The sequence below is a fragment of the Carassius carassius genome, chromosome 43, assembly GCF_963082965.1.
Source record: "Carassius carassius chromosome 43, fCarCar2.1, whole genome shotgun sequence".
In the NCBI taxonomy this organism is placed as follows: Eukaryota; Metazoa; Chordata; class Actinopteri; order Cypriniformes; family Cyprinidae; genus Carassius; species Carassius carassius.
In genome coordinates, this window is record NC_081797.1 from 1079934 (window position 1) to 1092325 (window position 12392).

Here is a 12392-nt window from a genome sequence, read left to right on the forward strand (position 1 = left end):
ACCGATTAATTCCTGACCTTTATCGTAACAGCAATTCATTTAACACATGCATTATATTTCAGGACTTTTGAAGTTTGCATGGAGTATACACCCACATTTAAGACATTCAGAAGAAGTTACACCCTTACAGAAAATAGCACACAAATCATATGAACCAATTAAAGAAGAATAAAGGACTGAAAGGTAAGTAAATAATGACAAAAGTAATATTATTGGGTGCATTATCACTTAAAAACCATACTACATGGGGGTTACTAATATGGTTGGTTATTCCAGCAAAGCGTCTGATTAATTTAAGTCAGAGTTGTGGAGCGGCTGGAGTTCATTTACTTTCATTAGATGAAGAATTCCAATAACAGCTCATAAAGACGACGTTAATCTGCACATTACCCGCGATGGCAAAGCACACGCCAGCACACTTAAACCACACCGCTGAGAAGAGTTTCCACAAGCAAAGCCACACAGCTGCACTGTGAAACAATACTGTGAATTTAATTAAAATACTGTAAACATGCTACAGTAAAAACCTGTAAAATGGTCAACGGTAAGTTCCCCTTACTTTATACGGTAAAAAACTGTATTGGAGATTACATGTTATTTTACGGTAGTATACCGTTTTTGGGAGTGAAAAACTATTTACAGTAAATAACCGTAAATTGACATTCCCAGAATTCCCTGCATTACATTTCAAATTTGATGTTTCTTTGTTAAAATAACTAATAGATTTCAAATTTGATGTTTCTTTGTTAAAATAACTGTAATAATGTACAGTTGTGTACATTAGTGTAGTATGTTACACCGAATGTTGTTAAATTAATGTTTATTGCATTATTTCAGTTTGATGTGTGTCACCAGAATGGTGTTTAGTGTTTGTGTGAATGACACTGTGCACCTTCTATATGTGTTTAATATTTAATGTGATGGCTACAAAACAGGTTTCGATACTTCAATACGTCGGTATATATCAGTTAATGAAATTCCTGTATTAAAATGTAAATTGAAGTTAAAACGGTAAAACCCAAAATGTTGCTAATGTATTTTTTTATGGTAAAATTCTGGCAACCACAGCTGCTGGTTTTTTTCATTCACTTTTTTTTTTATATATATAGTGTGTGAATGCATTTGCTGAAGGAGTTGATGAAGCTGAATTGTTACCTGAAGCGCTGCATGGCTGAGGGTCATGTGACTCGTGTCTGTAGAGCAGGTGAGGTTTGTTGTGCTCTTCCTCATACTCTTCTCCATCAGCGCTCAGCAGCGGCTCCAGAAAGAACTGACCACTGTGTGTCGTGAACGTGCCGATCTAAGGAAAAACACCACACAATCACCACAACGTTTGGTTTAAGTGATCAGACGTGTGATTTTGAGCTGCTGAGAAATCCTGGAAAGAGCACACCTACAACCCTGGTTTTAGAAAACCATTTCAGTTTCGCTGATTTTAAGATGACCCCGCTTCATGCAGCACCTAGCATAATGCCTGGAATATTGCTTTAATAAAATATTTCTTGGGTAATATTTACAAAGAAACAAATAAGCAAATTTCTGAAATAACAAACATTATCCAAAAAATAAATAAATAAATTATATAATATAATATATATATATATTACTCATGTGTAAACTAAAATATAAATTATTATTACATAAAAATATATTACATTTAATTAAACTGAAAAATATAATAAATATAATATAAATAAAATAAAATCATAAATAATTAATTAATAAAATAAAATGATAACTGAAGGCCACAATCACTAAAAATACCATAACACTAGCCTATATAATTAAAAAAGAATTATAATTAAGTAAATAAATAAATACAAAATTAAAATAAAAGGTAATAAAAAATAAATACATTAATACATAATATTAAAATGAATACTAAATACAAATGTGTAGTAAAATAAATTAAATACACATGAATAGCATAAATAAATTGAAAAAATAAAATAAAATGTGAATGTTAAAATAAATACATACAAATTAGCTAAATAATATTAATACCAAAACTATATAAATAAAAATGTATATACCATTTCATACTATATAAATATAAATTGATACTATACCAATCAAAATTATAGAAATTAATGTTGAATGTATAGTAAATAAAAGTTAATAATAAATAATGAGGCATTATGATTGACAGTCGCATAAACCCTTCTCTAGAATCACAGGTCATCACCACGGCAACACGTTCAAGCACAGAATTCCACATTCCTGCAAACATTCCGAACAGGAGCGAGCTTTATGATGCTGTACGGAAAACATCCGACAAAAACAGTGGAAAGTGGAAACACGCTTGGGTCTGTTCGAACCAATGGAAACATCTTTGACATGAATGCAGTGAGTTTCCGTGAAGACTGACATCACTACACACACTCACTTACTTTATCCTGGATAAACTGATCGGATTCTCCAGATCACAGTCTGCCCTCAGAAACACGGGAGACATCTCTCCCACAGCGTGACCTTTCAGCTCCGCAAATACTTGTGCAGATATTTACATTTATGTATTTGGCAGACACTTTTATCCAAAGCTTTAAAAAAAAATACCAGTGCTTTACATTTTTCTTTTACCAGTATGTGTGTTCTCTGGGAACTGAACCCATGACCTTTCATACTACTAACTCAATGCTCTACCACTGAGACACAAGAACTCTATAACAAATCAAATATTCATCACTGAATCTAATCACAAACAGTTATAGGAACAGATCACCCTCAAACGACAATTGAAAAAGTGATTGAGTGATTGAAAAGAAAAATAGTAAAAAAAAAAAACAACAACAACAAAAAAAAAAAAAAATATATATATATATATATATAATTAATATATAAAAATAAATAAAATAAAAATCAATAGAAAAATAAAACCAATTCTACATAAAGAGTAAAAAAGCAACATTAAAATAATTCAAATTAATACAAATTATTATTAAATTTCTAATGAATAAAATGATAAATCAAAACAATTAAATTAGCAAATCACCCACAAACGACAACCGAGAAATCTGTGAGATTAATTTTAAATAATAATAATAATAATAAATAAATACAAAAATAATTTTAGAATAAAGTTGATGTATAAAAATAATTATTAAAATAAATAAATTAATTAATTAATAGAAATGTATAGTAAATAGTGCAGTAAAACAAAAAAGTACATTAAAATACTCTAAATTAATACAAATTAATGTTAAATTCTACAAATAATAACATAGTGTGAGCTCATAAAAATTATGTTGCTATTAAATCAAATCATGAACAATTAAAGGAACAAACGAGGTCAAGGTCAAATCCCTATCAAACCATCATAACAGCAGTCTCTCAGGTCTTCTGAAGTCTCATGACAGATCTGTGTGAGGAACAGACGGCTGACAGACGTGGAGTACGTGTGTGCAGTCTGAACGACAGCAGAAGAGCGTAAAAGCCTGACATTAGGAAGATGTCGCTCAGCAGAGATTCAGAGGGTTGATTTCTGACAGCTAAACCCATCCAATCACAGCCTGAGGGATGGAAAGATGACATAACGCTCCCTCACAAATCCCACAAATCCCTGAGAGTACAGCAGTGACACACTGAAAACACACACACATGTTCAGACACGACCAACAGATGATGCTCACTAACCAACACAACAAAGAAAGAGTCGTGACACTGCGGTAAATGATGATACATGAGTACGCTTCAAGAACAAGTCTGGCTTACATTCATCACTCAACCAAAACTAGCACAGAATTATTCAGAAACAGATTACATGTTGAAAAGAGTACAAGTCTGTTTCAAGAATATTTTTTAAAACTTTTGACAATAAATGATGATAATGAAAAACATGATTTCCAAATGCTTTTTACAGTGATGCAATGAATGTAATGAGAAAACAAAATGTTTTATAACTGTAAAGTATGCATGTGTTATGGTATATATATAGTATATAAACACTAAATATAATTTATATAAATATAATACAATTAATATTCAGTGTCACATTCAGTATCAGTATCACATCTGTAATAATGTTTTGATGAGATTCACCCATATACTGTACATGTGTAATATCATCAGAGGTCATGTGAGGTCATTGTCAAGACGTTCATGAACATCTGTCCTGAAGGTTATTACGTTCATGTGGACAGATGCTGTCAACCATCAGACATCATGAGAAGATCATTGCACCTGAACATCAACACATGACGGTTGAGAACTTCATATCTGATGCTGAATCGGGATCTGAATCTGATTTCAAAGCATGCTTTTCAATTTCATGCTGAGAAACTGGTAAAAAAATTAGCAAAATATACAAAAAAGTACTGAAAATGTAAATGAAAAGAAGTATATATATATATATCTAAAACTAATTCTGGCATCTTCTGGACACTTTAAGTAAATAAATCTACACACTTCACTTTTAGCAACAATTTCAAATCAAATGCTAAAAATAAATATGCTAAAACACATGATAGGTAAAAATTGATAGCCTGAATGCATAATGCATTTTGGATAAAAGTGTCTACTAAATGCATAAATTAAATTAATTTTAATTTAAAAATGAGAGAATGTGCCGTCTATCATTTATTATGTAAATGATTAAATATCTCTTTCAAAAAGAATTTAAATATATATATATATATATATATATATATATATATATATACACGTACACACACACACACACCAAATATTAAAAGAAAATATAAAATAATTATTAAAGTAACACTATTTTCTGATATTTTATAAAAAAAAAATGTTGTACATTTTTTGTAGCAAAATGTAAGAATAAAAAAATTAAATATATTCACACGCATGCACTCACACAAAAAACTATTACAATAAAATATAAAATAATTATAATATAATATAATACGTTTTTTTTAAAAAATATTTTATGAAAAACATTTTGTACATTTTTGTACCAATTTTCTTTTAAATACAAGATAAAAAAAATGAATAAATAAAATAAATATCCCATTCTTGTTTCATATTAACTATATATTCGTACACTTTCTCTATTTTATATACAAAATAATTATGGATGGGCGTTTTCCACAAATATCACATTCGAATATTTGAGCTCATAAAAAACTAATATTCGAATATTCGTTTATTTAAATTAAGTTTAATGAGACAGACTTTATTTTTCAGCAACATTTGATTTCGTCATTTTGAACAAGCTTACACACAATAAGCTTGAACATTACACATCGTGTTTTGTAGCTGAAAACCTTTAACAATGCGTGCAAACAAACAAAAGTACAGATTAAAAGCAAAAAAAAAAAAAAGTGAACAAAGAAAAAACGTAAAGCAGCCTGCAGCAATTAGGCTATTGTACAGAATGTAGCTTACACTTAACTTTTAAACTGTCAGCAAATCTTTTTAAACTTTTTTTCTATTGTTTTACATGTTCTTGTTAAGAAATACGGGCATGTAAACATGATCGGGGGAAAGGTCTGGTAACAATAAGGCCAGCCGCGGAGAAAACACGCTCTGACGGCACAGACGTTGGCGGGACTCACAAATAACGGTGTGCTAAGCGAATACGTTTTGTGAAGCGCTTCGTGTTGTCGTTTCACCACTGAATGGGATCCTCATCTGGTGGAATACATGGCTCCAGCAAGAACTGTTCCCACTCGTCTTGGCTGGATTCTGTGTAATCATCGCTGAAGAACTGGCTCAGCCTTTTCCGATGAGTGGGCATTGCATCCTCTTCATCGTGGCGACTGCATCCGCACCACTCGCATCAAGGGAAATGATCCGATAATGTTCAAAAAAGTTTTTTTTTTTCTTACTTTTCTCATGTTTTCATCGAGAAACCTGAGATGTTTGTGCCGAGGGTCTAGGGCAGACGCGAGAAGAGGAGTTTTCACTGCATTCTCCAAGTTAGCGGTGTTTATTCGTTGCTTGAGAGATGACGCAACAATGTTCTTGAATTCGGTCAATTTCTGTGATTCTCCACGGCATATTTGAAGTACTGTAGAAGACCGCAGTTCTTTTAGGGGGCGTTCACATATCGCGTCTTTTGCATGCTCAAGTTCGTTATTTCCAGCTCATAATAGAAGCGACGCGGTCGCGATGCGCACGCGGTGCGACGCGGTCCCGTTATTTCCAGGCGCGTCCGCACAGCATCGAGTTAAAAACATCTCAACTTTTCAGAATGCCACAAGCAAACCGCGGGTCATGTGACAAGAACTAAACATTCAGCTTCATCCTTTCCCGTAACAACGTTGAAGCTCAGCCAAGATGAAGGAACAGCTGATCATAGCTGTATATGGATTGCCATTTTGAAATAAATTTAGTAGCAGAGCTACTGAAAGCGATTTTTTTGTGCTGAAAATCCATTTATCGTTTGCTGAAATTTCCACGTCTTCATGGAGAGAACACGTCGCCTCAGGAGCGCTTCTGCCCGAGCGCTTTGGAAAGAAGGAGAAAGCGGCGCGCATAGCCTTTTCCACGCCTTATTAGGCGCGATATGTGAATGGCCCCTTAATAATTCATTAATTATTTTTTGCTTGCATACACCTTCAAATATGCCGTGGAGAATCACAGAAAGTGACCAAATTAGGTTTTATTGTGAATTTTTTTTTTTTTTTTTTTTTTTGCGAAATTCGAATATCATTTTTATCGAATAATTAGAGCAGAACGAATATTCGAATGTTCGACTATCCGTGCACATCCCTAAAAATAATAATAATTTAAATAAAAGAAAATACTAACGTTTATTTTCTGAATAAATAAACAAAGAAACCTAAGAAAATATTGAAAAAACTTCAACAAAATGTAATTCTGACATTAAAGTGTGCACACTTGAGTTTAGCAACACACCAGATCAAAACAACCAATCAGTCAGCTTTATAAATCTGCTGTGGAATGATGCTTCTGTCTTTCATCTAAACCTCTGAATGTTTGCATGTTGTGAATCTTCCTCTGGCTGTTTACGACGGACAAAACACAACTCGTCTGACGCTCCTGTCGTCCTCTGAGCTCTGAGACGTGACGAACGACTCGATGATGACCTCCTGACCTCATCACAGAATACACGACCTGCGGCTACATTTACAACCGGCGCTAACCACCTCCCACCACCTGAGATAACTAATTAACAGATGACCAATGCAAACGGGTCAGGAGCACATCCTCAACAACAGCACAACAGAAGACTGCTTCCACCGAGGGCCATAAACCAGAGCACAGAGCCACTGGAGGGTCAAACCGGTTAGGAAGATGAGCAAACAGACTATATTTGAAAGACTAGATGGTGTTGGACAGCTGGGTGTCATATTTACCAAATCACATTCATTCATTCTGTCTCACACGAGTCGATTCTCCCATCTAAAATAACTAGCAGGGTGGTTTAAACACCTGCTCGTGCTTCAGGCACGCTTCCCATTAAAACTAGAGAAGAATAACTTAAGTAAACCAAATCTTAATCTTCACAAGAGCAACTAATCCTGGATTCTTACCAAGTTTCCTGTTAGTAAAATCGTGTAATTAACAGCTGGAAATGCTATGAGTGATCCCAGTCAACCACTTAACTTCTAGTTAGATTCTGTGACATTACAAAATAAATAAAGTTCCCAACCTTCTCCATGCTACTAGTTACCAGCTCAGATCTTTAACCTACAGGCTAACCCTGTGTTTATAGTCACTAGTCAAATCCATTCGCCTCATTTCTCCCATCTAACATAACCAGCAGAACAATTTCAAAATCCGTTTCCCATCAAAACCCGGGATGGATAACTCAACTAAACCACATCCTAATCTTATCTAATTGAAATTACCCTAATTATGAGTTCCCTGCTAGTAAAAACCACAAGTAATTACAAGTTGGAAACACTCAGACTAATCCCAGTTAACCACTGTGACATTACCTTACTACATTGCCTAAGCACAAAAGTCTTCAGATTTATATTAATTTTAGATTGTGGGTATGTGCATCTCCACCCCGACTCCTCCCATAAATCACCATATATGGAGCTAAGAACACCTAGACTCATCTTCATATCGTTCCATGCATAATCCAAATAATACAATTTTTTTGCATGCCAATAGCACTCCTCGCTGTCATTAAATCAGGAAAAGCACATCCACTATATTCATACAACCTATTTTTGTTTAACTTCTGCGTAATGACTTTTTATAATTTCAGTGCTTATCTCCATTAATGAGAGTCGAATACTTAATGTAAATGTTTGTTTCGCCATGAAAAAAGTTTAAACTCATTGTGTACACCTTAATGTTCTCACTCCAGGAAAAAGAGTTTGTACACATGGTCTAGAATATCTGTACGGTGCGTACATATTTACACAAAGTTTATTTTTTATAAATCTGGATATTGCATGGATATTCCATATGCATGGAAAATTGCTTGCAAGTAATTACCAATTGGAAATGCTCTGGTTAATCCCAGTTTAACACTGAACAATTTTGAAAAGTCTACATGGTATTTAGATCTTTAACCACTAAACTCTCCGTCTATACTAACTAACCCATGATACCCTATTTTTCTATATTTCTGCCAATTAAAACAACTTGCTTGTCCATCAAAACTAGAGAAAAACAACTCAACTTAACCAAAGCTTAAACTAGTCCTGCGTTCATATTGGAATTACTGTAATCATGAGTTTCCTGCTAGTTAAAAAGGGTCACATCTTTGTTCAACTCATAACTACATAAGGGTAAGCTCTAAATAATCTTAGTAAACCATTGTAATATCACAAAAACAACCAAAATGAAACTGTTAGAAAACACGAAACATTACCAGCCCACATCTTTACCAAATAAACCCTGATTATACTCGTTAGTCCAGTCCACTCAAGTCATTTTTCCCATCTAAAATAACTAGGCTAGTAGTTTAAACATTGTGCTCAGGCATGTTTCCAGTCAACCCTTCTGTGGGAAGACTAGTTAAACTAGAGAACAACTCAACCAAACTCTAAACTTCACAGAATAAACTAATCCTACGTTTATCATCCTAATAATGAGTTTCCTCGTAGTACAACTGCTCATGTCATGTTGATCTTGTAATTACAAGTTGAACATCCCAGTTAACCACTGAGTAGTCCAATCAATTTAATTAGTACTGCGTTCATCTCAAAATTACCCTAATTATGAGTTTCCTGCTAGTAAAAACCACTGATGTCTTTGTTGAACTCGTAATTACATGATGGAAACACTCTGACTAATCCCAGTTAACCACTGTGATGTCCCACAAACCAACCGAAATGGAAGAGTTAACAAGCTCTACACATTACTAGTTACCACTAATACAGTGTTCGAGTAGAACAGAGGAGAGTAACTCAACTAAACCGAAGAGTAATCCAGCATTCATGTCAGAATTACAATAAATATGCATTTCCCGCTAGTAACACCAGTCATGTTGAACTAGTAATTACAAATCGGAAATGCTCTGACTTCCCAAAAACTACCAGTGTTTGGGGTGACGCAATACAAGTAGCTCAAGTTACGTAATCAGATTACTTTTTCCAGAAGGCCTCCAGAGTTACTTTTTCAAATAAGTAACCCAAATTACTTTGTTTCTGTTATTATAAAACAAATAGCTAAGCCCAACCCAGGTAGCAAAAACTAACAAAAAAGTAACGTAATGGATTACTTTCCATAAAAAGTAACTAACGCAATTAGTTACTTCTTCATGGAGTAACGCAATATTGTGATGGATTAATTTTAAAAGTAACTTTCCTCCCATTCTGAAGCAGCTTCACCAGTTACCAGTCCAGACGTTTAACCAGCACCAGTGTTGGGGAAAGTTACTTTTAAAAGTAATGCATTACAATATTGCGTTACTCCATAAAAAAGTAACTTCTTTCTCTCAACATGGGGAAATGAAAGGTGTCAGTGAATAAACAGGAAAACAAAGTAACATTACTTATTTAAAAGTAACTCAGAAATGATCTTGTTCATTTAAAAGTAATGCATTACTTTACTAGTTACTTGAAGAAAGTAATCTGATCACACAACTTGCATTACCTGTAATGTGTTACCCCCAAAACTGACCAGCACACTCTTAGACGCATAGTCTATCCATAAAAAGTAATGCAATTAGTTACTTTTTTAATGGAGTAACACAATATTGTACACTAAAAATATAGTGCTAAATAGCACTAAATGTGGTTATTTGGCTTGCAATGAAAGGCGAACCACTTTAAGTGCTACATAGCACCTGTATCTTTAAAGATGGTGCTATACAGCACCTTAACCACCCCAAAGTACTGCTTAATAACCATTACAGGTTCTTTGTAGGTAATTTACAGGTCTTACATGCCACTATGTAGCACCTCAGCTACCACAAAGAACCGCTGAAGATTTTATTTTTTGTGTGTGAATGGAATATTGCAATAGTGTAATGGATTACTTTTTAAAGTAACTTTCCCCCATTCTGAAAACTACCAAGAATGGGAGCAGCTTCACCAGTTAGCAGTCCAGATCTTTAACCAGCACACTCTTATACTCACTAGTCCAGTGCAGAGGCTAAAGACGGCGTGGTGTTCCCTGCGATCGTTGACGTGTCCTCTGAAGAAACAGTGGCGCAGGTCTGCATCGTCTCCATGCTTCTCTTCCTCTCCCAGGTGAAGCACTGTGTAAGATGGAGCGATGAATCCAGAATCAGCCGTTAGGTTCAGGTGAAACGCCTGGCCGAACGCCTCAAACCGATAATTAGCCCTCGAACCCGAGACCTCTGCATCAGTGCTGCGCCTCCTCCTGCGGTAATGCAGCCGGTGCGGGAACGACTCTCCAAAATCATTCAAGCGCACCGGGGTGATGATCTCATACGCTGACAGCTGTCTGATGAAGCTCTCTGAAATCACACGAAGTGTTCGAGATGTTTCAGACATTTCATATCAAATCAGATACTATATGTGACCCTGCAGCACAGAAGCAGTCATCAGTAGCACAGGTGTATTTGTAGCAATAGCCAACAATATTGTATGAGTCAAAATGATACATTTTTCTTTAATGCCAAAAATCATTAGGTTAAGTAAAGATCATGTTCCTTGAAGATATTTCTGTAAATTTCCTAACTTAAATATCTCCAAACTTAATTTTTGATGATGATTAGTAATATGCATTGCTAAGAACATAATCTGGACTATTTTAAAGATGATTTTCTCAATATTTAGATTTTTTTGCTCCCTCCGATTCAAGATTTTCAAACAGTTGTATCTCAGACAGATATTGATCTCCTAACAAACCACACATCAATATTCAGCTTTAAGATGATGCATACATTTCAATTCCAAAAAGCTGACCATCATGACTGGTTTGGTGATCCAGAGACACATATTAAGCTCACTCTTCTAAATGTATGAATGTGATTCATCAGATCAAGTCAGGCTGGTGTTGTGGTAAGTATAAGTGGATCTATAGAGTCAGTTCTCCTCATGTTCCTCGGTCAGGTGCAGAGGAATCACAGGTGTAGAGAATCACATCAACTACCAACATCATCCACTAGCTAACCACACACAAACACCGAAACCCACATCTACTGATTCAGCATTTCTAACATACTAACTTCTCTCTGTGAGAAGTGCGTTCATGCATCTTTCTTATGATAAATTGCATTTGCTTTGAAATGTATCATCCAGTGCAATGACATGCAAAATGTAACTCGTGTTTCTAGATACTTTTTGGCCACACTGTATATAAGTCTAGAGGTGCTTAATACACCCCATATAGCTTCCAACATTAGTGTCATTTTAAAGTGACAACATGCAGAATACAAAGCAAACACATTTACACAATATATAATTCATTTAAACATAACGCTTGTCTGTTTACATGCAAAACACACAATCCGCTTTATAATGTCATAGAAACTATAAAGCAAACTTACAAAAGCGTGTATGAGCTAATCGTTATGGTGCATCTGAGACTGACTGGTGTGTTATTGATTTTGTGCGTGTTTTACCTTGTTTGTGGTGCAGTTTGTACATTTGTGCGGTGCGTAAAAGCGCGGAGAGGTGCCACACGAGACCCAGCAGCCGGAGCGCAGGAGCCCGCATGATTCCCCGGCGCTCTGCCTCTCGCTCTCCGCCGCTGCTCTCTTCGGATCTCCGGGGCTGGAGCGTCTCTACCGGCTCTCCTCTCGTCCTTCAGCTGCAGCTCCTCCGATCCGCCGTCATGCCGTTAAAACACCCGCTCGGAGCCGCTCATGTCGCGCACGGAGCCGAGGCTCTCTGTGCTCAGTGTGTGCGCGTCGCACGGATCGGTGCCAACGTTTTTTTTTTTCGCTCCTTGGCTCTCCATAGGACACCCCCCTAAACACACACACACTTACTCACAAGCTTCATGGTACGCCCCCTACTCTGCAAACTCAAAATCGACCCATGAATCAGTTCACATCACATCAAGAGTTTATTTCACTGAAGCACAACAAA

At 35.5% G+C, this 12392-nt stretch overlaps 1 protein-coding gene across 1 annotated transcript in view; it reads right to left on the minus strand.

Annotated features, from left to right (window-relative positions):
* LOC132124708 (A disintegrin and metalloproteinase with thrombospondin motifs 20) overlaps positions 1-12327 on the minus strand; it is a 106741-nt gene extending 94414 nt beyond the window's left edge. The window contains exons 1-3 of the mRNA XM_059535851.1: positions 11924-12327; positions 10470-10813; positions 1156-1300 (exon numbers count right to left, since the gene is read on the minus strand). Coding sequence (XP_059391834.1) covers positions 1156-1300; positions 10470-10813; positions 11924-12017 — 583 coding nt within the window. The 5' untranslated portion in view covers positions 12018-12327. The remainder of the gene's footprint in view (positions 1-1155; positions 1301-10469; positions 10814-11923) is intronic.
* Between the last annotated feature and the right edge of the window lie 65 nt (positions 12328-12392).